The sequence below is a fragment of the Gasterosteus aculeatus genome, chromosome 4 (assembly GCF_964276395.1).
Source record: "Gasterosteus aculeatus chromosome 4, fGasAcu3.hap1.1, whole genome shotgun sequence".
NCBI lineage: Eukaryota > Metazoa > Chordata > Actinopteri > Perciformes > Gasterosteidae > Gasterosteus > Gasterosteus aculeatus.
Window position 1 is genome coordinate 13157273 of NC_135691.1, and position 26555 is coordinate 13183827.

At 44.2% G+C, this 26555-nt stretch overlaps 4 protein-coding genes across 7 annotated transcripts in view; 2 read left to right on the forward strand and 2 right to left on the reverse strand.

Annotated features, from left to right (window-relative positions):
* Window positions 1-6586, reverse strand: part of flt4 (fms related receptor tyrosine kinase 4) — a 29983-nt gene extending 23397 nt beyond the window's left edge. Inside the window, exon 1 of the mRNA XM_040173801.2 lies at window positions 6152-6586. Within this exon, the coding sequence (XP_040029735.2) occupies window positions 6152-6209 (58 nt within the window). The 5' untranslated portion in view covers window positions 6210-6586. The remainder of the gene's footprint in view (window positions 1-6151) is intronic.
* A 3711-nt stretch (window positions 6587-10297) lies between these two features.
* trim105 (tripartite motif containing 105) lies at window positions 10298-15070 on the reverse strand. The gene is made up of 7 exons (XM_040173853.2): window positions 14943-15070; window positions 14097-14441; window positions 13238-13333; window positions 12407-12640; window positions 12215-12228; window positions 11948-12063; window positions 10298-11685 (listed from the first exon to the last, which is right to left on the reverse strand). Exons 1-7 carry the CDS (start codon window positions 15054-15056, stop codon window positions 11126-11128), a joined length of 1479 nt encoding a protein of 492 aa, XP_040029787.2. The 5' UTR covers window positions 15057-15070; the 3' UTR covers window positions 10298-11125.
* A 1981-nt stretch (window positions 15071-17051) lies between these two features.
* Window positions 17052-21930, forward strand: npy7r (neuropeptide Y receptor Y7). Its single transcript, XM_040173879.2, has 2 exons — window positions 17052-17269; window positions 19880-21930. The coding sequence occupies exon 2, from the start codon at window positions 19917-19919 to the stop codon at window positions 21024-21026; it is 1110 nt and encodes a 369-aa protein (XP_040029813.2). The 5' UTR covers window positions 17052-17269; window positions 19880-19916; the 3' UTR covers window positions 21027-21930.
* A 797-nt stretch (window positions 21931-22727) lies between these two features.
* On the forward strand, window positions 22728-26361 carry prelid1a (PRELI domain containing 1a). Of its 4 annotated transcripts, none has more exons than XM_040173905.2 (6): window positions 22728-22867; window positions 23391-23502; window positions 24338-24563; window positions 24675-24788; window positions 24973-25051; window positions 25168-26361. In XM_040173905.2, exons 2-6 carry the CDS (start codon window positions 23411-23413, stop codon window positions 25287-25289), a joined length of 633 nt encoding a protein of 210 aa, XP_040029839.1. In that variant the 5' UTR covers window positions 22728-22867; window positions 23391-23410; the 3' UTR covers window positions 25290-26361. The 4 variants fall into 4 exon arrangements, with proteins under 4 accessions (XP_040029839.1, XP_077958430.1, XP_077958431.1 ...); XM_078102305.1 differs by lacking the exon at window positions 22728-22867 and adding an exon at window positions 23018-23297; XM_040173907.2 differs by lacking the exon at window positions 22728-22867 and adding an exon at window positions 23042-23285.
* Window positions 26362-26555: the final 194 nt, after the last annotated feature.

Sequence of the window (26555 nt, forward strand, 5' to 3'; positions counted from 1 at the left end):
GAGTGGACGACAGCATCAATCAAAGTGACATTTACGGCCCATTATTCAAATCCTTCAGCAGGCTGCATCTGACGGGTCAACGTGTATCAACATGAATTCAGAATCATTTCTGGGCCTTTCAACTCGGACGGATGGCGATAGGCTCGTTGGCAACACTTTTACTAATGTAACAGGAGGCAGCGAGCCAAAAAAAACTATTTGAGCTCGGTTCCTCTCCTTTCCCATGCATTCCAGCTGGTGGTGCAGAGATAAGCAGCAGCTTTGGATGATTAGTTTCCACCAACAAAATTAGAACATCGTTAGAACACACAAAAGATAAAAAAGACAATACTTCCAAAGCTCTGTTGTCGCTCGGTTGTCTTATAATTACACGGGGCACAGAGACAGATGTTTAGATATATAAAATCCTTCAGAGAATAAAAGTGTCATTCTTATTGTCAATTTCAAGCACATGAAATGACAATTACTGCAATTACCTCCTAAATCCTGTGATTCAACACATTGCGTTCGCAATGTCTGACGATTTAAACCCTGGTGATTGTAAAAAAAAGTATTCAACAATTACTGAAGATTAAAATAACATAACTCTCATTGGGTTTGATTTGACATGGTCCTGAAGAAACAGCTCACAGAACATGTCCTTGTAAAAACTCAACATTGCTCTTGCCAATGTGCTATCTCTGTTGTAAACAGCCTGTGGGAGTAACGTGTGTGTTCGCCTGCGCAAGCTGCGGCCAGCTCAGCCAGCCAAACATCAAGGTTTGAGTGGCCTGAAAGAGACTTGGGGAACAGCAATAAAAGCGCTTTGGTTGGTCAGTGGTAGTTCAGATAAGGATGAGGCGCTGAAAAGAGTTGAAACATGCCCACCATGTCAACGGGCCACGTTTGGAAACACACACGCAGCTGTTTTTTTCGGCCTTTTCTTTGCTGCATGCCTCTGTCATGATGGAAGGGCCAGATGTGAGAGAAGTGCCAGAAGTCCACATTTTTCAAGGACAATTGGGTCTGTTCCCTCAGCGTGTGAGTCGGGCTGCACTTTGATGTGTCAGTTTCACTTATCGGGTTGACAGGGAGGAAAGATGTGCGGCTGGTTGCTTGTCAGTTGAAGTGTTCAAACAGCATGCCAGAGGAACACGAGCAGTAAAGCTCTTTATTTATTAACGGGCCAAATTACAAAGAGGAGCAGAGGTCTGTCGCATTCTCTAGAATTCAGTAAAATAAGACGAAAGAGAAAAGTAAAAAAAAAAAAAGGAAAACCCAATTTATTTCACATTTTCTTCTGAAAATGCAAGATGAAGCTAATAATATATGTATTTTTTTATTTTTACAAACGTATATCGTAGATCATTTTTGAAAGCAACACGGCTCCCGACTACGAGAAGCCCCGCAGAGATACAGAGGTCATGGCATTTTCTATTTGGATCTACTTGTAGGGTTAGTACAGCGATACATACAGTGCACTTCACGCATTTAAATGTGCATACGTTCTTATTATCCTTTCCTGAACTCTGTTCGTGGCTCATTTTGTCAATGCCAGCGAGTACTGACACAGGACTATGGAGGCCACCTGCTGACTAAAGATAAATCGCACACCCAAAGAGGAGACGGCAAGTTGCCGTGAGGCGCTCTAAGCCAGTTAAACATGTAAAGCTCGTCTGACTAGCAGACAGACACAAAGCAGGCGGCACCCAGGAGCATCAAACGTACCCCTGAGCGTCGGTGCTCCTCTCTCAGCGGGTACATTAAAAACCTTGCGTGGAACCTCGCTGCCCGTTTTTTCATCAGGAGCGAATTTCCTGTTTTCTTCATCATGTCCACGTTTCTCCCCCTGATGGACGGTGAAGGAGACGTTACCGTCAGTGTTTCCTTGCTTCTCTGCAGTGCTTTTCTCTGATCAGTCACATGACAGGAACAGCAACAGGACAGGAACCTTGTCCAAACAAATGAAGCGTTTTGTCAGTTTCTGGACACGACGAGGGAGTCCTTCAAAAAAAACAGAGGCGCGTTTTCACAGATATATGAAGTGGAAATAGGAACTTGTGCTGTTGCTTCCTGGATATGTGGCATATCACAGGGTGAAATCCCATGGGAAATGCCAGCTGCGAACTTCCTTCAATGGACACTCTTCACAGCTACATGGAGGGGGGACAGCGCAGCTAGGGTTGTTTAAGTGACCCAGTGTCTGGCAGAGGACCAAGGCTGGGGGAACTCTGAAATAGCCCTGCGTGTCCGGCGACGGACGAGGGGCCATGCAAGGCCATGGAGCAGACCTGCACTCTGGATGTGGAGTCAGCTGGCCCCGGGGCAACACACTCCCTCTCTCCCTGACAAGAAATAAAGTCCACTTCCTCTGTCATTCGGACTCAAGGCCGAGCCGAAGCCGGGCGACGGACTGACTGGCCGCCCGACTTTGATTTCATTGTTACTGCAGAGGAGGATGACATCCACCGTGTCCCTGTCCCCTCCACTGTTAGGGGAGTTAGGTCTTTCCAACATCCTGCCGAGGAGGAGTGCGAAATTGAGGATGCGGCGACAGGCCATCTGGTCCAGCTTCCTATGTTCAAAACCTCTGTCCCTGACTAAATCTTCCTGTATGCCTCAGAGGCACACCGGACAACTCAACCTCTTCCTCCATTTTATTTTCCAGGTCATCAGTTTTATTTTTGAGAAACGGTTTCCCATGCTCGGAGGGATATCAGACACGTTTTGTTAAATGCTTTGTTCTGGCTCTTGGCAATGACATTTCTGCAGAGAAACATCAAAAACATCTCACTGTATACAAGCAAATGCCAAAGAGTGCATGCCTGCTGTGATGGCTTGCAACCTCCTAAAACTCGTGCTGCGACTGTTTAGAGGCCAAACTTTGAGGAGCCCCATCAATGCATATGTTACCCAATTCCTGGAGTCATAAACCAGTCTGTGCTGCCGTGTCAGATGTCCTAAAGAATGAAATCGCTGTGGCAGCTCGATTTGCTGTAGAAAACAAGAGCATAGTGGAGTGTCGGGTCAATAATTACGACACTGATTTGGGAGTGGAAATAGCAATTTCCTCAGGCTTTTCCAATGTACTCTTTCCGATGAACCTAAAGAGACCTCCAATCACAACGCAAGAGGTCCAAGCAACCAATGAAATACTATACACCGATACACACACATCTGCCCGAGACAGAGTAGCAATTTGAGCGTAATAACGATGGAGCCTATTGTTAAATTGATAAGTGCTCTAAATGATGCTTGTTTCTTAGCAACGCATGTCCTCTGGACTGTATCCATGTAACAGCTACAAAGTCCCAGGATCCCGTGTCCGCCTTCAGTGTGTCAAGTTGTTCACCAGCTTTTAGAAATGTTTAATCTCATGTATTCGGCCTATTGGGGAAATGTTTCAGTACCTGGGTGAGTAAAAGTGCAATCCGATTAATTTAAGCGGAGCGGAAGAATGTGTAGCAGTCCCCATGATCGTTTATTATCACAGCAAGCAGCGGGGACATAAATCCGGTCCTCTTGTACAAATTAAAAGCACTTCTACATTCAAATGTGCTCACTGCCACCACTTTATGCATATGTAAATTAATTCATTATGTTGTAGCTCAATTGCTCACAAAAATCAATTTCCTCTACTGGCTGCGGTATTAAACTCGAGCGTACGTGAACATGATAGAAAGGGCACAGAGGGAGGGAGAGAGAAAAACATTCAATAGGTTAAACCTCTTCTGCATGTTAATCATTCCAGGAGAGCGTCAAGAACGCTGGTTTCAGAGCTGTGGCTGACGACGACCTCATAAAAGGTTAAGAAAGCACACAAACCAGATACTGAATGGGTTTCGACCGGATTATGGCGCTACATCAAAGGTTAAGGAGATCGCCGCATCAACAATCCGTTCTGAGAGGTATAAGTACGCGTTTGTGTTTATTCGATGGTCGGTAAGGCATTTCACTAAAACACCCAAATGTCAACAGCACGGTGGCTCGTGAAGTCAAGTCAGGGGACCGATTGATGAGGATTTATCCTCTGTGCCAAAAGAGGAAAAGACAACAATGTAAACCTCATGGTGGTACTACAGCAAAAAGTCGGATTGAACCCCTGTGAGACAGAAAAATGTTGTTGCGATCAGCCCAGTCGTTGTTGGGAAATAGCAAACTGGACCACGGCGACACAAAGCCACACCTAGAGCCACGGAGTTACCTCGCAACTAGCATTACTAAAACTGGGCACCGAAATCATGGAGGGGCCAGAAATATGAAAGCAACAGATGGTTTTCATCAACTGTCTAACACCGACTCCGACACATTTTTTGGCTTTTGCTGCAGATTCCTGGTGTTGAAAGAGCTTATCTCTCAGCTTTACTCGTATTTGGGATGTTGGTGCTTTGACATGACGAGAAAGTGAGTTACCTGACATCCAAATGCCAATGGGGCCCCGCTGCTTCATGCCAGCGCTGAGTGAAGCACCGGACAGCCTATTTATTTGGACTCTTCTACTGCAGAGGGCTTCCCACTCGCGTCCAGCTGCCCTCCAGCTGATGGAACCGGATATGCGAGGACAGACACCAAGGGTCCGCTCCTCAGAGTCCCGGGGTTTGGATCTCGAGATCAGTGCTGAGGATAGGGGACTATTGTTGGCTGAGGCAACTCAGCCTCCATGAGTGGATGACTACAATAATACCCAGAATTGAGAGTCAGATTTCTGGGATGATCTGATCAAGCGGAGGTATGCGTACAGAAAACACTCTGCTGAAAGCAACGTCAACACTATGCACCCAAGACTTCAGAGTAAGCCAAAAAAACGTTCGCCTCGAAACCTCGGCTTTGGAGAAAGCAAAAAAAAAGAAATTCACTGCTTTTATGTGACTGGGAAGGTTTTCGATGGCCAATTTTGCTTCAACAAAAACAAGGAAATTAAGAGGAGATGATTGATTCAACTTCCCTCAATTTCCTTGTTTTTGTTTGTGATTCACGGTTCCTTTCAATAGTATCTGAACTTGCATGAAGATGTTTTTTTTTTTTTTATTTAAACAACTGAATTTTTGTAACCGGGTAGTAAATGTTTAGGAACTAACGTAATATAGAAGAGAGACACAGTGTGACAGGAAGATGGTAGAAAATGGCTCTGGGAGAAATCTTGAAGCTCCATAGATGCAGAATCTTAAATGACCATTACTGAGAGATACATGAGCTCAGTAATGTGACAGCAGCTACAGCCGTCCCTCCACCCTGGAGTCACCATTCAGCCCCTCACAAAGGTATTCCCTGTTTTTCATGAACAGCTGTTCAATAGCAATCTGCGATGAAACATACACATTGGGTTGTTGTCATGTTGTTTGTTGTGAAATCTGCCATGCTGATAACAGAGCCGTTTCAGATGGGCCCGTTTCAAGTATGTTGACAATGTGCTCCAGATTATTCAGCCTCTTTTTGGAGAGAAACCACGGAGGAAAAGCTCACGTAGGAGGCCGATCACGCTGAGAGCGACCACAAATTTCTTCAAACAAAGTTGGTTTGTTCTGGAAGCGAGTGACATTCTCTCACCTTCCTCCTGCTTTGCACAAATATGATTACATAAAGAAACACCACTGTTGAGATATCTAAAGGGATCTGACACCCTTTTCAGTCCAGAAAAGACGGTGCCCCTCACATTCTGTCACTCGGATTCAACATAACAGACAGAATCCTAAATGTTTTTGTTCCTCAGCATTATCAATCAAGCACAACAACAGCATGCCTCCCTCTAGTGCCTATCTGCTTGTAGACTCAGAGTGTCCCATATGAATTCAGTCCCGTGATGAGAGGCAACCTTCAATCGTGTGTGAGGGATTCATGAGCAGATGCAAATGCACTGACTGCAAACAGAAGGGAGACTGGCCTTTGGTGTACTTGATTGAATGTGGTGCATTTATTGCAACAACAAAAATAGGAACACCCACTCCATTTACAACCAATCAGAACAGAAAGTTGCAAAAAGAATAACACCTATGCTGAAAAGCTTAAATTATACTGCAGAGACAACTTTTGCGACGGTAGAAAAACTAAATTAATGTATATTTACCGAAAGTCGGTGTTAACGGTCAGTTCGACTTTAAAATTGCCGATAATATATATATTTTTTTAATTTATGCGCTGGAAACTTTCAGACTCACTGTAGAGGTGTTCTCACCTGCGGCATATGCTATTCCAGTCAAAGTCCGACAGAAAAGCGTAAAGTTTGTCTTCATCTCCAGATCTCCGGTCCAGAAGCGCAGGAGCTTGAGCGCTGCTTCTTGTTATAAAAGAACAAAAATGAACACGACTAATTCAATTGACCGCAGCTGGAGGCGGTGGAGATGCGGTTTGAATGAATGTCCGTGGGTTGGTGGGGGGAAACTCAGGTGAACCTCGGCTAATCGATGCCTGGTCTGCAGCCCACGCACCTCTGCACGCGGAGGACGGAGGACGGAGCCGAAATGAAGAGGAAAAGGGTCAAAAAGAGACTTGTTTTCTTTCCCGTTCGGTCAAAAGGATGGACAGAGCACTGAATGGTATTTACAACCATTTCCCCTTCCTTTGCTCGTGACCGGAGCGCACGCACGCACAGTCAGCCAGTTCATGAAACAAGCTGACTTTGAGGGGTGTGTGTGTGTGTGTGTGTGTGTGTGTGTGTGTGTGTGTGTGTGTGTGTGTGTGTGTGTGTGTGTGTGTGTTTACGGGGGTCTCTAACATCCATGACAAACCCCCCTTCCTGCAGCTCCCCCTTCATGATGTCAATCAGTGCATTTACTCAAACATTGCACATGAGTAAAACATGAAGTTACTTGTACATCTCAGTATTTCCACTTTCCTGCACCTTTGCATGCATTGCATCCAGGACGCAAGTATTGTTCTTTCTAGTCTGCGAGCTGTTGTTACTTTTCAATCCCCCTGTAGATGAGATGCAAAAGTCATCACCACAAAGATCTGTTTTCTGAGCTCATTAAAACAGGATGGCGAACACACGATGCTCTTATAGAGGATCATGTGTAGCTGTATAGATACAAGTAGCAAAGAGTGTTCAAATAAAGTCGACCACGAACATCTGCAGCAATAAATTGCAACATACACATTGATGCCACACAAGTAATAATCCAAGCAGAGAGTAAAGCATAAACAAAAATAATTTCACCGCACAATGAATAGTTTTTATCCATATGAATTAAGCTAATAATACTTCAAGACGTTTTGCCTGTAAAGTGAATTCCTGTTTACAAAAGCAAAAGATGGTACAATCAGAACACCACAAACAACTGTGATCATTTCAATAAACGTTTAAGTGCGGAACTCTCTAGCATTGATTTTCCCTCTATGAATTTTTCAGGCCATTTAAAAAATAAAAAAAGACAGTCAATCAAAAGCTCAGCACTTCATCCTGCTGCCGTCAATGTTCTTATAAAGCCTCCAACGGAGCACAGCCGGGACATCAAGGAAGTACACAAAATGCACAGTAGGTGGAATATTAGAAGGGTTTTGCATGATATTTTTTCCTCTGGTCAACTGACTTGGATCCACAAAATAATCATTTTAGCATCCAACTCTTCTGACACCATAACATCAAGGCAATTATATCTGTTGGGGCAAAGGTCAGCCATTAATCTTAGGTAAAAAATGATCTCTTCCTTCCAAATAACCGCTGAGCAGAGGGAGTAGCTCACTATCAGGAGTCTGTATGGATTCTTCCAAAGGGTCAGATCCAAAGATGCTTCCAATATAACCAAACAGAGTAGAGTTCTTCCAGCCTTGTCCAAACCGTGTTAACACCCACACGTCACTCCTCCTCATTGAGTGTGAACGAAAAGCATGTACTAAGAGCACAACGTGCCCAAAGTGAGCTCCCATCAGCCTTGTTTTAGAAAGATCTGAGAAACTGAAAACCTGTGTACCCTGCACACCCTGAGAGGACGTCAAACGTGGTGCAGGAGCTCTGAACTGGGATGCTTGAGAACACACACATACACACGCAGATAAGAGTTTTGGTTGCAGCTGTGCATTTCCTTTATCAATCATCTGATTGATTCTGGCCACAGCTTTGAGATCCAGTCAAGGCTGGCATGGACCTACAGAAGAACGAGCATGTGCAAGCAAGCCAGAATAATCCTTCAGCCCGGCTGCAAAATCTATAGTATTACCTTTAATCTCGTGTTGGAGTCTGATTGATTCCTAACTGACCATTCAGAACAGCAGGTGTCAATCAGATACCTGATATAATTGTGCTGTTATTCCAGATGATTTCATAGCCGTGGAGAACGAAATGTCAGGAGTGTGTTGAATAACAGCGAGTCAAAAGATCACTGCGTGTTATTGAGGGCATGCGTCTCCACCCCCCCCTTCAGGATCCCTTACGGAAATCCACCTCTGTGACCTTAGAACACAATGTTGTGATGGAATGGTTGTAATTAAAACGTTCTCCTGGTTTCAGCCTCGCAGCGCTGTCAGCTTCAGAGGAACATAAACACACTAAATTGTGTTGATAGCCCAACAAAAACTACGTTCGGGGAGTTACCAAATCTCATTATGAATATAAAACAGATCATGTGAGAGACACGTCGGCCCCTCAGGCGCTTCCATGTAACAACAAAGTGCCCACAGAGGCATCCAGGCGAGTCATTCAGACAACAGCGTTAACAAACAACAGCCCATTACGCAGAACAGCGCGGTCAGCTCCTGCTGTGTCAAATGATGAAGTTTTCAGTTCCTAATCCTGCCGGGCTCCTGAGAGACAACTCAAGGACCCGTCCTTGAAACGCCAGCACTCCATCCGGCCCGTCCTCAGGTCAGGAAACACATTACGGGCCCACAGCTACTACTACTAGGAAGGATGTGGAGCGCGCACGCTCTCTCTCTCTGGCTGAAGCCGGGGCCCAAAGCCAATTTGTCAGTTTTGAACAAATGGTGTAGAAGTTGAATTAAACGCATCTTGTTGTAATTTGAAGCTGTTTTAAACGTGTGTGTTGGCCACTTGAGGGCAGCAGAACAAGACAACGTTAATATATTACCCGCCAGATAAAGCCGATTCGGCAAATGCGTCGGCAAAGCGTTGGCAGATACAAAGATACATGAGCATTCATTAGGAGTGGTGTAGCTCCATTACCTTCCTGTTAGTTCTCCTTAAGTTTCAACCAAATCCTGATGAAAACATCTGGCTCTTCCGTAGCTAAATGCGTCATTGGGTTCACCAGATAGCGGGATGCTTTGTCCGCTATTTGGGCGCGTAAAGTGCAGTCGCTGTAGCATCAGGAATACATCACCCACCTTTTTGAATATCAACGAAATGAACCTGTGTTACCTTGAATTTTTGAAGAGAACTTTCATTCCTCTGCTACCACTGCAGAATCAAGACATTGAGAAAAGTCTTCTTAGATTGAATTCATTTCATTGTTTAATATCTGCAACAACTTTGTTCGCTCACAATAAGCACTGGATTATACTACTAAGCTGTGTGAGGGTTTGTGAAAGGACGTTTTTATATCGTGTAGCTACTAAACGTGCCCCCATGCTGATTTACTCTTTGTGAGTGATTGATGTACAGACGGTTTAGTGGGTGACGCATTTCTTTCAGAGCTCCCTGCTGTTCAAAATAAAATGGATGAGTGGTGAAGCGAAATACTAAAAAACACTAATCTCCACTCCAGAGCTGAGAGGAACTGTACAGCTGTGTAACACATTATTGTTTTCCCATTTGTCATCATAAAACCATTGATGACAAATAGCTTCTAACCCAAACAAAGATGAGGTAGGCCTGCCGTCGTTGTAATATTGAACCGTTTAGTGCAACAAACAAACGGCTTTCCAGAAAGGTCACGGGATCCAAAAACAGCCATGAACATTAAAAGCAAAAATGTGACATAAAGCAGCTGCTCTCTTCACCTGAGATTGAGTCGACTTTTAAGCTGCATTTACGGGTCGAAGTGAGCGTGCAGGGTTGTCAGTGAATCGTGGACGCACCCTCTGCATCCGCTGAGCAGGAAGAGCTCGGGTCCCACCTCTGGATATCAGCTCATTGTGCCACTTTTCCAACCTGCGGAGGAGGCAGCAGCATCCTGCTTTCAGACTACCCCCCCATCCCAGAGGCATCCCCACTGTCACTCTGTTTAGACGACCTTTCACCTGGCTGGAGGAAACAGGACGTCAGTGCTCTTGTGTGTTTGTGAAGATAACCGAGAGGCCGCCCGCTGTTGTTGTTTTAGCCTGAGTGGCGGCTCGTGTGTTCAGAGTCTTGTGTTCTGCCTTGATGATGCTTAATAGCATCCTTGATTATTTCATGTGAGGTCGTGGAAGAATGCAGTGTCACAGCTGCAGAGACAATGTTTATTTAAGGAAGAAAAAGTGATTGGTTTATTATTTGCATCGGCAGCTTTTGCAGGTATTGTTTGGGTGCTTTTCAGGAAATGATCAAACATGCAAGTAGACAGCACTGACAGGATGCTGCACACAAATATATTCATGTTATGTCATTGAGCAATACAAAGCAGTGTACATTGTATCCACTGTCAGCCACATGCACGTGTTCTAGAATTCCACAAATAATGAATAAAGGAGCTGCAAGAAGTAATCTTTTAAAAAAAAATTAAAAAGGTAAAAAACTTTACTTTCATACTATAACATAAAGAACCATTTAATCAAATGTTCAATCTCAGTGAAGCGAACAAATGCTTCTTGCCGATGTAAATCAACGGCGCTCATCTGAGCGGTTTATGAGCAAGCTAAAGGGAAGTCTGACATAAGGGAAAATTAACCAAATGTAGATTTTAACAGGGATAAAGTGTGACTTCAAATCAAATGATGCATCTAAATTCAATGGTTGAATATAGCATTTTGTTATTTTCATGTTTCTGCTCCTATAAAATCAAACAATCCTCATCATAGTAGCAGTGTAAATGTTTTTTTTGCAATTAACTAGGAAAAGCTATTAGGTTCATTTCAGATAGAAAATAGATGCATCTGGCCATATCTGATCATCGACGCATGGAACACAAAATAAGCATCTGAATAAAATATTAAACTGGTTTTACAGAACCACAACCCTCCCAAATGGCAGGCCTGTTCTTTCTTTCATAGCCGAGTGATGACAGCAGCTCTTGCAAAGCGAAACGTATTTCTGAAGGTGCACTCAGCCGGTCCGTCAGCCAGACAGAGCGACGGGCGGGTAGTGGAGCAGTTTGATAGGCGGAGCTCTCTGACTGCGGTCACTGATGCACGGGCTGAAGAAGGGGAACGCCTTGCCCCGCGGCCCGCCGGCGAAGGAGTAGAGCAGACTCATGTCATCGGCGTTGTAGAAGGACACCCTCCTCTCCTCGCAGTCCAGGAACACGCCGAGCCTCTGAGGGCAGGAGCCCAGGCGCAGCCTCGTCCAGGGCTGCGTGCCGGCCGAGTACTCCCCCCCGTTACGCAGCCGCAGCGTCCAGTAGCCGCTTTCAGGGCTCAGCTTGATCCGAGCCCGCCTGTCCACGGCCTCGGACGCCACCCCCAGGTCCCACTTGGGTTTGGAGCCCACCTCCACCTCCCAGTAGTGTCGGCCTGACTGGAAGCCCTGGGCGGCCAAAATGTTGACGCACTGCAGGAAGCGCTTGTTGCTGTCCGTGTGTGGCGCCTCGACGTCGCATTCGACTGCCGCCGTTTTGTCCCTGGAGACGTGAATGTTCGGGTGTGCGGTCTCCACGTCGAACGTTAATGGGGATGGACCTTTGGGGGTAGAACAATTCATTAAATGGTAATAAAACTCAACAGAGTGTCAAATGAAAATATATCCCAGGGGAACAATGGAGTGCAGTGTTTCCCCTATCAAACTTCATTATAATTCATTCATTATAATGGTATGGGCAACACTGGTGTCCTTAGTACTTTAAATAATACTAGTCTCTCCTTACCGGTTTTGATTGGATGCTTGTAATGGATCTTATCTCTAATACAAAAAAAAGAAGAAAAAAATCCTATGGGAAATTACCTGGATTCAACGACTTGAACATCTTTCTCCATGTGATGTACTGTAACGGAGCCATGTATTTATTCCTGAAAGCATTTGCATCAAACTCTGGGGCGATATTTTCCCGCACACATGGCCTGTTGGGGGGGGGGGGGGGGGAGAAAAAAAGCAAACGCGTGTTTAGAAAGGGTCATTTATCCTGAGTGCAGGTGACACTAAATTGAGGTAGAAATCATGATGGGTACAGAAAAAAAACGGCACCATCAATCAGTCAGTCACAACACTTACCGAAGTTGTGGGAGCTGGAGAGAAGGAAGCAGAAGAAAAACAACTTTTAAAAAAACATGTTTTCAAATGGAAGCAAAACATTAAAAAAAAAATTCTAATGGAAGCAAAATTCAAAAGGTTAAAATACATGACACTTTGTCACACATGATTCACGGGTAATTTCAGGCATCAACACATTTCACGCACACTCACCTCAGCTAGCACGATGTTTTCGGTGGCAGCGCTAGCCTGCTGTAGCGCCTTTATACCGTCCTCCAGCTCCCGCACCGCCAGCTCCGTGGCCTCCAGGTGGCGCCGGACTTTCTCCAGCTCCTCCTCCTCCTCTCTCCTCAGCTGCTCCAGCGAGCAGGCCTCCTCGTCAAGCAGGATCTGGTGGAGAGCTCTGAATTCCTCTTTGACGTGAGCCTGCAGATCTGCTCCGACTCTCTGAAACCAAAAAAAAAAAAGAGAAAAAAAACCTGTCACAGGTGGAGGATCTAATTCAGCCTCTTGCAGTCGGCGCGAATAAACCTCTGAGAAGCTTCCGCAAAAGTACACGGCATCGATGATCTGCATGTCAAAACTAAGTACAGATTGTGGAAGCCACAAGGGATCGGCTGTTCATCATCACGGCACAGAACGCAGAACGTCCCTCAAGCTCTTATCTTCCATCTGTCTCGTACAAATTAGAAGTGCTCATCTTTCTGTCGCCTCTGTGCCTGTTTGTTTCGCGTTTCTTCTGCCGTTTGTCCCGTGGCTTCAGCTGTTCAACGCTTCATTAAAAAGGGGTCTGATGCACTCTGAGACTAGATTAAAGGATTGCTTATGCATAGTTAACACACAATGAAGCCAGTGGCTAAAAGGCATTTATGCGTCCGAGCGCAAGCCCAATGCAATGCTTTACATGTCAAAGCACAAACTGTCCCTCAGCGCCATCTGCAAACACCACTAAACAGACCCTGCAATGACATACTGCAAACAGCCATTAGGGAGCTTCACGTGCGTTCTTATCGGTTAAGTGCTGCAGCCGCAGGACCACTGTACCTTTATAGTGTCCATCTTGTCTTTGTCTCTGCGAATAGCGTTGATGAAGTCCTCCTTCTTCAGCCGATGACTGTCCAAAGTTTCTTTCAGTTGTTTCTGTACAGCAATATGCATTATAAATCATTGTGGAGACAGAAACATTAGCTCAAGGGGAGAACATGAACAGGAAAACCACACTGCAATAAATACTGCTGCGTCAAATGCTCAGTTTAGTTTGAGACCGAAACTTTTTGCACATTGACTTTAAGGTGTGTTTTTTGGTTTTGGTTTGGTTTTGTAGAATGTACTTTTGATTAAATAGACATTCTAATGAAAGATGTATACGATGTAAATCTAATATGCATCGTATGAATGATTAAACACATCACAAACACATTCAAATGTATTGCGATCTAGTGCAACAAAAGCACAAAGTACCGACTTTAAGACGATGTAGTCATTTCACCTTTTTTAAAATCAATTCTTTAGGAAAGATAGCAAATAAACATATCTTTTTTTTTTAAACGAATAACCACCTTTCTGGCACAGTATTAAACACATTGACAGGGATCATGAGTACAATTTTTTTCAGAGGAATTCGGTTTGGTTGCTTTGATCTTTCTTGCCTCGCTCACCATTTCCTCTGCTCTAATTCATTTAGAAGGGAGTGGGGAGTGACCTTTGGCCAAGCAATTGAGGCTGATGGCGGAACTACGGTCAAATAAACACGGATGTGGGCTGAAAGATACACAACAAGTGTTTTCAGCTTACATAACAGAATGCTCCTTCTCGATCAATAGGTTTACTTTGGAGCACAGCCATACAGCTGTGTGGTTACCAAACACTGATCTCCCCACCGACAGCAGAGGCCTGAACTCACCTCTAGGTTCTTGATGTAAGAGTCCGAGGTGGTGGCCCGGACCTTCTCCACCATGGCGGTCACCAGGTAGTTGGTCTGGAAGTGCTTAGAGCTGAACTCCTTGCGGCACTGCGGGCAGCTCACGGGGCCCTGCGTTCCTCTCCAGTACCTGGAGATGCAGGGTTTGCAGAAGTGGTGCATGCAGGCCAACATGACCGGCTCCCTGAACAGGTCGCAGCAGATGGCGCATGTCAGGTCCTCTCTCAGGGTGCCTCTGGCGGGTGGAGCAGCAGCAGCAGCAGCAGCCATGGTTGATGGTGCGTTCCTCTCCAGAAAGCCTGTCCACGATGAAGTGAAAGCAAAAGCCTGGTAGAGAGAGGGGCGGCAAGAGACAAACAGGAGGACAGATCACATGTTTGACGTGATTTTAGCGAAGTCAGCTGAAGAGAAAACGAAACCGACAACAAGGATCAAAGACACTGCAGAAATCGCTTCCTGTTGATCAGGATCGTCTGATTCTGGATCCACGAGAGAGAGAGAGAGAGAGAGAGAGAGAGAGAGAGAGAGAGAGATGTGCCCCTCCCTGACTGTCTCTTTTTTTGGTCGAAAGAACCAGGCTTCAACTTCGTGATGAAACGCCACTTCAAGTGCGTGTTTTCGTCAGGGCTCCCGGGAGGAGACATCGCACGGACCGCGTGAAGCCTCCTGTGATGACGTGACGTACTGGCAGAACGAGCTGCCTGTGAAACTTAGCTAGTGTTTAGCTTACGTGTAGCAGCCAGTAAACCGCCTCCCAAACGACACAAAAACAAACAAATGGCGGTGGAACTATTGAAAACGTTTTAGGAAACACTTTCGTGAACTTACGTCGTCTGTTGCTCGGAGAAACGAGTGCACGAATACTTCAAAGTTCCTCCATTTGCTCTGTTTTCTCGAACCAGCTGGGACAGAACGTACAAGCGTACTGCGCATGCGCCACATGTGAAGTCACCTGTGATTGGTCCATTTGTTTCATATCAGATAATAGGGTATAAACAGATTTGTCTTATATAGTCTATGGAATTTTTAAAAACAAAGGACACAATCAAAGAGCCACAGGCTAAGGCATCGTGACTTTCAGTCTAATTTTTAAAACGTCCATATTCCGGAAGCATTATGGTTAAGGTTTAATGGACACCTGGGGTCCATAGTGCCTTATATATTGATAATGTTTGTAGATATATAGATCAGACATGCAGGATCAGGTTTGACTTCCTTGACACATTGGCCTCGTCTTATGGAGCGGGAAAAAAAAGTATACCAGGAGGTATAACTTAGGTATAACTGCTGTCACAAATTCAGACCCCATGTTTGCAGACTCCACAGTCCATCCTTGTAAATCAATTGTCTGCATCGGTGAAGAAGGAAACACTGTTATCAGCATTAGGTCTACAGTCTCCACCTGTATAAGAACACTAAGAGCAACAAAAAAAGGTGGAGGTGGTTTGAATGGGGATTTGCCAATTTGTCTGTCCTCTGCTCCGACGTTGATTCGTCTGCCCAGCCTACACAGAATGACAGAGAGTAAGAACATCAACATGTGGCTGTGCGACGCAAAGACGCCACAGTCACTTATGGCATCAGCTCAGAGGCAATAATGTCCTCAGAGGGCCTGAACGGGAACAGTGATCCAGTGGAGAGCCGCGGATGATGGGAATCAAGGGAGCGCCACAGTTTAACCAAGTACGTTGATTAATATGAGCACAGGTAATGCAGATACAAACCCTATACAATAGTGCTGCTTTAACCTAAATATATGCAAAAATGTTGTCTGTGGTAAAATCTCCTCACTACTTTGGGAACCAGTTGGAGGTACAGGAATGTTTGTAGCGAAGACATAAATCCATTATCTGTAGGGCATTCATGTCAGGCTGAATAAAATGTGAATCGACTGACCCATTGAAAATGGAGGTCTGCTCCCATAATTGAAGGAATACTTTTAGGGGGGAAGGCAGCCTGCCCCAATCAATAAGACTAATTTTCTTGCTGAGCCAATCATTTCAATAATTATCATGTCATACAGTAAAATATCAATTTGAGTGGATGGTGAAAGGTAACTCTCAACTCGTAGAGACACGGTTAAAGGGAGACATCCTGTTATCTTACCAACATTTTATTTTTTGTTTTTTGTGCGTAATTTAAATTGACACCATGTTTCAGCTCCCTAATTATCTGTTGACTCTGAAATACGCACAAAATCTGATATACAATGTAGTGTGACAGGGTTATCCCTTTTCAAACAGAGTCATGGTGGCTGCAAATTATTTATGTAAAATTATAAATGTCTTACTGCTGGATTATTTTTCAAGTCTATGAATCAAATATATTTCACTGTAAAAACGTACTTTAGATTTCAGCTTTCCTTGGAAATATCTGTTCATAATATCAAAGTCAGCCTGGACAAATGTACTAGCCACTATATTTTCACAAACCTCAGGCTATATTATATGAGAAAAAATAACTTCAGGCACACAACACATCCATTTGTTTGAACCCCATATAGGAGAGGAACACAATCAAGGGACTGACTAAGAACATAAAAAAATGATTGAAATCCCCAACCAAACCCTCTTAAACTAACCCAAGCGCTCGTATATTATCTTGTGAGACGTGTCTTCCCAGGGAATTAAATATGTCTAACTGTATTTGTATTGTGTAATTAGAAATGGTTTGTTGCACAACAACACAACAGTTTAGTTTTATTGCTTCTCGTGTGATTATTGAAAGCCTCAAATAAAGCAATATGAGGATTTGCTTTACAAGTCTAAATTGTTCCAAAGTTCATTAAAAGTTTTATTCACATGAATCAAACGAAGAAATAGGAGGCTGTAGAATGTGATGACTGCTTATATACAATAGATAAAGTGAAGACCGGGGGTTTGCGCGTTTAATGCCATTCTGTTACAGTTAATCAAACGTCTCTCATGTGTAATGCAGTGGTGAGAACACACCAAAGATCTACAAGGCACAGATCTCTGCTGACGGTCCGTGGCGCAGATGTGGATCCTGTAGAACTGCATCAGGAGCGCACAGGCGGACACACAAGATGCGCACCATGGGCGCTTCAGTTTGGGAGGAGCCTCCATATTTTACAGCTCTGTTGCACGCCGCTTTCCTGTCAAGACCCATTTGGAAAAGGAGATGTAGTGGGAAAGGTGAGTCCATTAATGTGTGAATGCCGTTTATTTTGGATTTTAATTGAACGCAGCGAGGGTAATTTAGTGACAACATTGTAGCTCTCTGAGGAGAAAGATACTAAAGGATCCGTTATTCTGCGCGGCGTAACTGCTGAAATTGTTGGTCTGTATGTGCGTAATTTGGATTTGAGAGTTGCATCTGAAAAGTGTCCCAGTTACGTACTTACTATTCGTGCGGGAGGCAAACGGTTTGCACCTGTCCAGACGGTTGAATAAGCCTTGAGCGCTCACTTGGGGATGTTCGAATTCGTGCGGTTCAGTAAAACCAAGTGGCAATAAATTAGGCACGACCGAAGTATCACTGCACGTTTGATGCGGAATTGTAATCCTCATCACAATTTAATGTCAGTATGTAGAGGTCACAACCTAGTCGATTGAAATTGTTTAGTTTTTTAGGTTTTTTTTTTTTGCTCAAGCAGGTAATTAAAAATTAGTCATCAGCCTCGGATCCTGGATTACCATTTTCGATCAGAAAGGGTGCTTTGACTTTGATTATGTGTCGCCTCCAATATGCTTGCTCTCTGCTGGGTGCGTGTGTGTGTGTGTGTGTGTGTGTGTGTGTGTGTGTGTGTGTGTGTGTGTGTGTGTGTCCGTGTACTTTGACAAAGGATGCACGAGGAAAGTGGATGCCTTTTTAGTAAATTAGCACTGCAACACATGTTATTACAAACATTTGAGTTATTCTGTAAATCCTTTCATGGCTCACAATTCCTCTGCTGAGGTTGGATACCCAGGGGATATTCATTATGCACCTTATTTATAGTGTCTGTAAGGAAGCCAGAGACTGGATAGAGGAATTTAATGTACACCAGTTTAGAGATCACCAACACGAACACACGCACACAGACACACGTTTGCTTCCACACACTTGCTGCTTGAAGTTAATTGCAGAGAAGACAATGTGATCTGTGTAACATTTAGATACATTTGACGATAAAGTTAACCAACAATGCAACAAGGAACGTGGAACGTTTCACAATAAAATATTTAATTGGGAATTAAAGAAAGAAAATTTCAGTATGTGAGGCTACAGCATCAGCAGAGGAAACTAAAAAGTGTCTTGTCACTAAAGATAAAACCTCCCACTAAATGGTTTCCAGTTTGTTTTAGTCATTTATGAAGAGAATTTTCAAAATTAGATGTCGATGTGAAAAGTTGATTTTGACCACTGCTGAACAGCTACTAAAGTTTCCCCCTTTTTTTAACATTATAAACATCGACGCACAAAGATCTTGATTATCAGATGACCCAGAACACCATGTGCCTCTATGTGAAAGAGCACAGACTTTCTGTCGTACTAAGGTAGAACATTATGCAGTTTTTCCAACACTAACAAAATAAGTATTGTGGATATTGTGAAAGACTCGGGTTGTTGCTGATACTCAATGAAATTAGCATCCTTCTGCTAAATGAGGATGCAGGAGGATTTAGCAGTTGATTAAGAGTCGAATGGAGATTAGTTTTTATACACATGCCATGACCAAATGTTCTCTCTGTATCCAGCAGAAGCTCTCAGCCTGTCTCGGGTGAATTATCATAAATGTCAAGATAATACCCTACGAATCTAAAGAGAGATATTAACATATGGTATAACATTAACCAGCCCTGATACATTTTTCGCAAATTAGGCATACTAAATATGCCTTTCATGCAATGCCGACATGCGGTATGCGAGCAGTCGGCGGCCCTAATGATGTGGCTTTGTACTGTCTGACTCGTGCTGATTGCCTTGCTTCCCTCATCATTTTCCTTTAGTCTTTATAATGACACAGGTGTTTGTGTCCCTTGCAAAAAAACAGCATCTTGTAACCAAACAAATCTGTAATCCCAGGCCACCCGGGAAACAGGGGTTTGCTCGGGGTAAAACATTGTCCATTTTTTGTGAGTGTTTGGAATGACCGCATATTTCCTTTTTCTTTGCTTTTCAGAACACCGAGCTCCTCAATACTGTGTTGGGCAGGTGTTCTAATAATTTGGTTGCACGCCTTAAAGAATTTCAATAACCTTTCAATTTTCCTTGTTTCTCTCTCAAGTTAAGTACAAAATATATTCAACAAGAGTGTGATATTTACAATGATACCTGCCCTTTCCAGGCATGTACGGAATAATAAGTATGTCTGTATCTCATCTGTTTAGTCAGATTTTCATTGGAGGTTGGATTTTGTCAATGCTGTTGCCCGTTCTTTCTCTGCCGAGGTTGGATACCCTGGGGATAAATAACAGACTTATTGCATTATAGCACAAAGGGAGGACGATAGTGGGCCAGGAGGTATTCAGAGGTACAAAAAAGCGTTCCAACACCAACACGCCTGAGGTGGCAGCTCTCTGGCTTTCAAGTTAAAGCAGTGGGAAGCAAGTGAGGGCTCATGGGCACATGGCACACCCTCTCGGTGAGGACAAGTGACTGGTGTACTGTGTCGGCACTGACAGGGAATGCAGAAATCTGAGAGACATGTGCACTTGAAGCCTTTGCACAATGACAATCGATATTGTTTTATGTTCGTATTTGGTTAGAAAAACTATTCTTCCGGGCTTGTGTCAAAAACCATTCTCATGTTCTTTCCTCAGGTGGCACCGATCAGCAATACATCACCCACCGATAAAAATGAGCCCACCAGACACATGCAACACCTCCAGCGAAGGGGCGGCTGGTGAAACCTGGTTTCAACTCAACGACAGCACGGGTTCACACCACCCTGGTTTCCACACTGACATCACCAAGCACCTCGGAGTACAGATCATCCTGATCACGGCGTATTCCCTCATCATTCTGCTGGGTCTGCTGGGCAACACTCTCGTAGTCTACATGATTATTCGCTACAGAAAAATGCGAACAGTGACCAACTTCTTCATAGCGAACCTGGCCCTGGCCGACCTCCTGGTAGACACTCTCTGCTTGCCCTTCACTCTGGTTTACACTCTGCTGGACGAGTGGAAGTTTGGAGCCGTGTTGTGCCACATGGTGCCGTTTTCCCAGGCCCTCAGTGTGCACGTGTCCATCCTGACCATGACCGTCATTGCTCTGGAGCGTTACCGCTGCATCGTTTTCCACCTGGGCCGGCGCCTCACTTGGCACTCCAGCTTCCTCATCATGGCCCTCACCTGGTCCATGTCTGCTGTCCTGGCAGCACCCTTGGCCATCTTCAGAGAGTACCGCCACGAGGAGATCCCTTCCATCAACCTGCGCATTGCCGTCTGCTCTGAGAGGTGGCCCCACGGGACCAGCAAGGGCGGAGTCATCTACAGCCTCTCGATGCTGCTCCTACAGTTCATCCTCCCTCTGGCCATCATCAGTTACGCTTACATTTGCATATGGGTCAAATTGAAGAATCACATCAGCCCGTCCAGCCGCAGCGACAGCATCAACCGCCGCAAAAAGACCACCAAGATGTTGGCCCTGGTGGTGGTGGTGTTTGCCATCTGCTGGCTGCCGTTCCATGTGTTTCAGCTGGCGAGTGATCTGGATCTGGTGCTCAGGTTTAAGGAGTACAAACTGATATACACCGTGTTCCACATCATAGCCATGGGTTCAACTTTCACTAACCCTCTCCTCTACGGGTGGATGAATAAAAACTACAGGAACGGCTTCCTCATGGTCTTCCGTTGTGAAGATAGGCCTGAGTCCTTCCACCCCGAGGGCTCGTTCAGAACACGCTCCTCACGGAGGCTGACTCTGAATGGACGTAATGGCGGACAACATCCGACCGCTGTGTGAGAATAGCACAATTCTAAAAGCCAGTAGGATGTGACTGAACACGCTGAATGCACTTCTGGTCTGTGGTGCTTGTGGTTCAGAAGTAGCCGTTTGACTTAAATGGCCTGATCTTGAGCATTTACGGGACTGTCGAGGGCTCAAAGCTTTGCATGCCAATCACTTTATGTAAGGCTTTTCCTTTGCTTGTCAATGGCACTTGTCAAAGCTCTTCAATATGTATGTTTAAAGTGTTTACTCCGCTGTTAGTTAACTTAGTACAAAGTATAATTGTGTCTACTTGTTGGTAAATGATGTAAAAATATGTATGCACTCCTTGGCATAAATTACCTGAAGCTGGTGCAGTGATTATTCTTACTAGAGGGGATTATTGTGACTGTGTTTCATTTGAAGTTTAATTTACCGCACTTGTTTTTCTATTCGTTGGCAATTCAAAATGATTCAAAATGATTTTCACTTAATTTATCCATTTACGATTCACTCCAATGTTCTCACAGAGAAACATTCAATAGTCATCCAAGGAACCCAGCGCGGGCTTTTATCTGTCAAACCAGGAGGTTAATTGTGTTCACCTGGCAACCAGCTGATCCTGATTAAATAGGCCAGCAAGACTCTTTGTCCGAAAGAATGGAATCGAGAAAGTGAGAGAAATTGCTTTTATATCACGGGGAGCTGCTTTGTGGATATGTTTAAGAAAGGGATTCGGAAGAATGCAAAACATGCAACTGTGTACTCCGCTGTCAAGGTGTCCTTTGTGTGTGGTCTGTGAGTAATACGCACAGGAACATGAGTCAGCTACACAGCGTCTGGGCGCTCACCCTGAGCTCCCACTGCAGTTGACTTGAGTTGACCATTAGGAGAAAATATGTTTTGTGTGTCAAATAAACAGACTGTGGGTTGGATGAAATTCGGATCTGGTCCGACTGTGTTAATCTAAAAAGTGCGGTGCATTCTTACTGCACGCTGACACCATAAAACACTACTCATAACAGTTTGGGGGTGAATATAACCCCCATACTGTAATACAAGAAGGTCAGCTTAAACCGACTTAATCATAAGGCTGGAAACCATTTATAGATGATCAAAATTGAGAAAAATCAACTTTCTCACATAAACATTCAGACTACATTTTGAGGAATAAAAGTAGGTAAAAATAAGGCATTTAATGAACAACAAGACAAATGTTGCCCATGCAGGGTGATTCCTTTTACACCCAAGATAATACGCTTCGGTTTAGCACGACAGGAACCTGACACCAATATGACTAATCTCCTGGTTTAGACTATATTCCTTTCTGCAGTGCAGATTACAGAAACTCTAAGCCTTTACCAGGACTACAAGTAGACATATAGCGAGCTTAGGCCATTGACATTAAACCCTTTTGGCGTTAGAGTAAATGTGTGAAAATTTTGCTGCGGACTGGAAATGTTTTTTAAGGGATTATCCATCTGTAGCAAAGTATGACCTGCTCAAGGGGACAGTCAGCGTAACCATTATAATGTTTTTTTATTTGATTTGAACATAAATCGAAGGAGCTTCACAGATGCCCCTTCCTGGTGTTTTGACACCACTACATAAAATAAGCCCCCCTCAAGTTAAATCTAAATTCTCTCTGCGTTGAACACCATATTCCTGCATGCAGAACTGCACGTTGCACCGTCACCTGCTGCCCTCTAGTGTTCAGAACGCGTCACATGCGCACCTCGTACCGGAAGTGTGGCTGTTTTTGACCTTCCCTGGCAGTCACGTTGGACACGATCCGACGGGTGGCTGAACGGCGGAAGTTCATCCCGACCGGAGCAGAACATGAAAATACTCATCCTTTGACTGCAGTCGCCGCACAGGTAGTCGCCCGCCCTCGTCCCTGAAATGAACGCCGCAATACGGTCATTGGAAGTCGCCGATGAGTGTCCGGGGCCGGAGGTGCCATTCATTTAACACGGCGCTCGCTCAATGCTAGGCTAACTCACGATGCTAACGGTGCAGGTAGCCTAGGAGTGCGGACGTGACAAATGTGAAAGGGGCGTTTTTATCTGACGTTAGAAAGTCGCGGAGGAGTTATTCGTCAGGCTTTAACGTTTGTCACGTTAATCATTCACTCCGTGAGCTAACTTAGCGTTATCTGTTCTTAGCCGCGGCAGAAGAATGAGCGTTAGCTAACATGACAGCTGTCATAAGCTAACTGTTACACGTTAGCTAGCATTTAGCCGAAAGGTTCGGCCAAACGCGGTGTCTTTTAACGGCATATATCTTGTTTAACAAGTAACGGTCTTAGTTACGTAAATACATCTGAATGTCATTTGTCCAGTGTTGACCGTCTGGAGTAACACAGCCCCCGGTAAGCCTGCGTGTGCTGTGTTTTATCAGGTCGCTGGCGGAGGGGAACAATGGTGAAGTATTTCTGCTGCGCCGGTTTGCTCCGAAGCAGCTGGGACCAAGTGTGTATCGCTTTCTGGCAACGCTACCCGAACCCTTACAGGTGAGTCCAGTGCTGACGTCCTCTCATACAGGGGGGCCTCCGGATCGCGCTGGAACTTTTGTCCGAATTGCAGTGTTTGTTGGGATGATTTCTCAGCAGTTGTTTAGCGATGAACACTGGTGGAAATAGAGGAGGCTTTTTTCTTAAGCAGTAGCTTTAGGCTTGAAGTACTTTACAATATATATTTTCTTTTCAGCCCAACTACCTTTTATGTGCTGATTCCTTACAATTTTGCATATAAAACATGGTTTGCCGATCAAATATGGTGCTCTGTGAGGGTCAAATTAGCCCAATGACGTGATGTGATACGATCATTCTCTCACTTTTTAAAAATATTTAATACTTAAGGTACTTTTTGCTGCTTAAACTTCTGTGGTAAAAAATGTATTTCTTTTAAACCCTGAAGTCGAAACACTTTTTTGGCATGATGTAGCATATCCCTTAGGGTTTTGATTGCTGGTGAGATCAAACAAACCATTTGAATACTTCATTGGGATATTTTGTATTTCTCACTAATAATGACACTTTTTAAACAAATGGTTAATGATGAGTTAAGGAAGTAGTCACCTGATCGACTGTGAGAATAAATGTTAGTTGTAGGTGAGAAAAAAATCAATAACAGAAAATAATGTTGATTTATGATTAGCGATTAATTATGAATTTGATCTAATTAATAGGTTTCTGGTTCCTTTTCTCATGTTAGCGTGATTTTTGTGGCAATGCAAATTGGATACCTTATTGTTTTTTTGAAGTGGAGCTCCATGGAAGTGCAATGTGATTTTCTTCATTAATGAATCCTACACATCCTAATCCATCGCTCGCACTGCTCCCACAGCAACCATGTTTTGACTGAGGACATCATTTTCCGGGAGGTTACTCCAACCAACTGCCTCAAATCCAGACGACTGTTGACCAAAACGAGCCGAGCGCCTCGCTGGATGGAGCCGTACCTTCCAAAGCAGATGGCCAGCTCGGCATACATCATTGAGGACTCTATTGTGGACCCTCAGAAAAAGACCATGACCACTCTCACATGGAACATCAGCCACGCTCGCCTCATGGTACCAAAACGTTGGATTCCACGGGCACTCTGCATCGCTCAAAGAAAAAAAACACAGCCTCATGTTGCTTCTGTCTTTTTGGTTGTTGTTTTTTGCCCCTCTGTGTCTCAGTGCGTGGAGGAGCGTTGTGAGTACCAGATCAACCGCGACAACGGCAGCTGGACAGAGATAAGAAGAGAAGCTTGGATCTCTTCCAACATCTACGGGCTCTCCAGAGCCATTCAGGTCAGGGGAGGGAAGCGTGGGGGCCTCGCACATATTTTTCATTTGGTAATTGGTAACCCAATAAGAACGTGTGTTAAGGTGCAGCGGTAGAGCAGTTCTCTGCTACGACCTATGATGCTGAATGATGTTTGACAGAAACGGTGGTCTTTTATTTTTAGTTGACTTTGTGACTTCTCTTTTCCAGGAATTTGGTCTTGCAAGGTTCAAGACCAGTGTTACAAAGACCATGAAAGGCTTTGAATACGTGCTTTCCAAAATGCAAGGTAAACTGTTTGTGCGTTACGTTAATTGTTAGAACGGGACATTTTATTGGAAACGTGTCAAATGTTCTGTCCTGACGCATACCAATATTGTGATCAATGTCTTACATCCTTTCTAGGTGAAACTCCGTCAAGAAGCTTAGCAGAAACTGCTACGGAGCGAGCCAGAGAGACGGCGCTGGCAGCGAAGGAGAAAGCCAAAGACCTCGCCTCACAGGCCCAGAAGAAGCAATACGTGTGATGAGCCGTATAGATCCTGCACTACGGCGCCGGTTTATCTTTATCCCCCCTTAACCTCGTGATTTAGATGAACGGATCCCGTCGTGAGGAGGCAGCGTACTGAAGCAGTGGCTAGACTGAAGAGCTGGGCTCTAGAGGCTGTTTCCAGCCTCCTGGAACATGTTCTACCTTTCAATCGGGTTGTAGCGGTGAAGCGCGGTACGAGGATTGAAGTACCGGGTACATTTGCTTTTTTACGGTATTGAAAAAAACGGACGTAAGGCAGAGTTTGTGAGTTTTAAAGGTACAGACAAGAGTGCACCTGTAAAGGACGTTTATTGTTAATGATCATAGGATGTTATTTTACTGGCTCACAGCATTTTTCTCCATTTAGTATTCTATAGTGATAACATGTAAACTAACATGCTATGAATTATCAGGTTTCTGGTTCTGTCAATTCATTACAATTTTGTTCTGTCTTTTCAGGGTCATTGTAACTGACTTTAACAATACTAGTTATAATTCCGTGATATTTTCTAAGAAAGTCACCGCACCGGGAAAATCTTAAACCGTTACAATCCTACATTTGATCCCGGATCATCTCTGTAGTACCCATAGATGGTGATCTTAAGAGAACGGTAGAACATGGCTCCGGGTGCCATAAAGTAATAACGGCAAACCTTGATCCCGTGTCTCTGACCTTTGCTCCACATCTGTGCCCATCAACGTCTCCTTTTTACTGTTCTCTTCTGTATGCAATCTTATTTTTTTTATAGTTTGGAATTACCAAAAGCTTCTTCTTTAGATGCTCAGATTAGCATTTTACTAAATATGATTCATGCAAATTCATGGTTGATTTACTTAAGTTGACTGTTTTGCCTCAATCATTTTGTCTTTTAGCTCAGTTCATCCCACCACACCTTAAACCTCCTACCGAGACTGATTGCTTCAAGTTGAAGTGCATTGACTGAAGATGTATACAAAGGCCTAAATGATTCTTTGTATTGTTAGATCTGATTACACAACATGTACAACAATGTGCTCTTAATTAAGTGATTAAATATCTTGTTAATAAATGAATATTTCCTTTGTAATAATTGTGTTGTAGTGTGTTTGTCTCCTAACCTGGCGTAGCTAGATGACTTATCAAAAGGGGACTGTTCTTAAATACCTAACCACCTTCACTTTGAACACTTCCTGCTGTTTTTCAAATATAATGGGAAAGTGGAACCAGTGAAGGTCAGTCAAAGACAGCCATGACGGTCTTATTGGCTCAGGCAAAACAGGT

Bases quoted from the DNA above. Each gene is read 5' to 3' on its own strand.
- prelid1a (XM_078102304.1), top strand. From the start codon at position 23,411: ATGGTGAAGTATTTCTGCTGCGCCGGTTTGCTCCGAAGCAGCTGGGAC. The intron at 24,789-24,972 runs GTCAGGGGAGGG...TCTCTTTTCCAG, and splicing joins GGCTCTCCAGAGCCATTCAG to GAATTTGGTCTTGCAAGGTT. The intron at 25,052-25,167 runs GTAAACTGTTTG...CATCCTTTCTAG, and splicing joins CGTGCTTTCCAAAATGCAAG to GTGAAACTCCGTCAAGAAGC.
- trim105 (XM_040173853.2), bottom strand. From the start codon at position 15,056: ATGTGGCGCATGCGCAGTACGCTTGTACGTTCTGTCCCAGCTGGTTCG. The intron at 14,442-14,942 runs GTAAGTTCACGA...TCTCTCTACCAG, and splicing joins TTCTCCGAGCAACAGACGAC to GCTTTTGCTTTCACTTCATC. The intron at 13,334-14,096 runs GTGAGTTCAGGC...ATTGCTGTACAG, and splicing joins CTTACATCAAGAACCTAGAG to AAACAACTGAAAGAAACTTT.
- npy7r (XM_040173879.2), top strand. From the start codon at position 19,917: ATGAGCCCACCAGACACATGCAACACCTCCAGCGAAGGGGCGGCTGGT.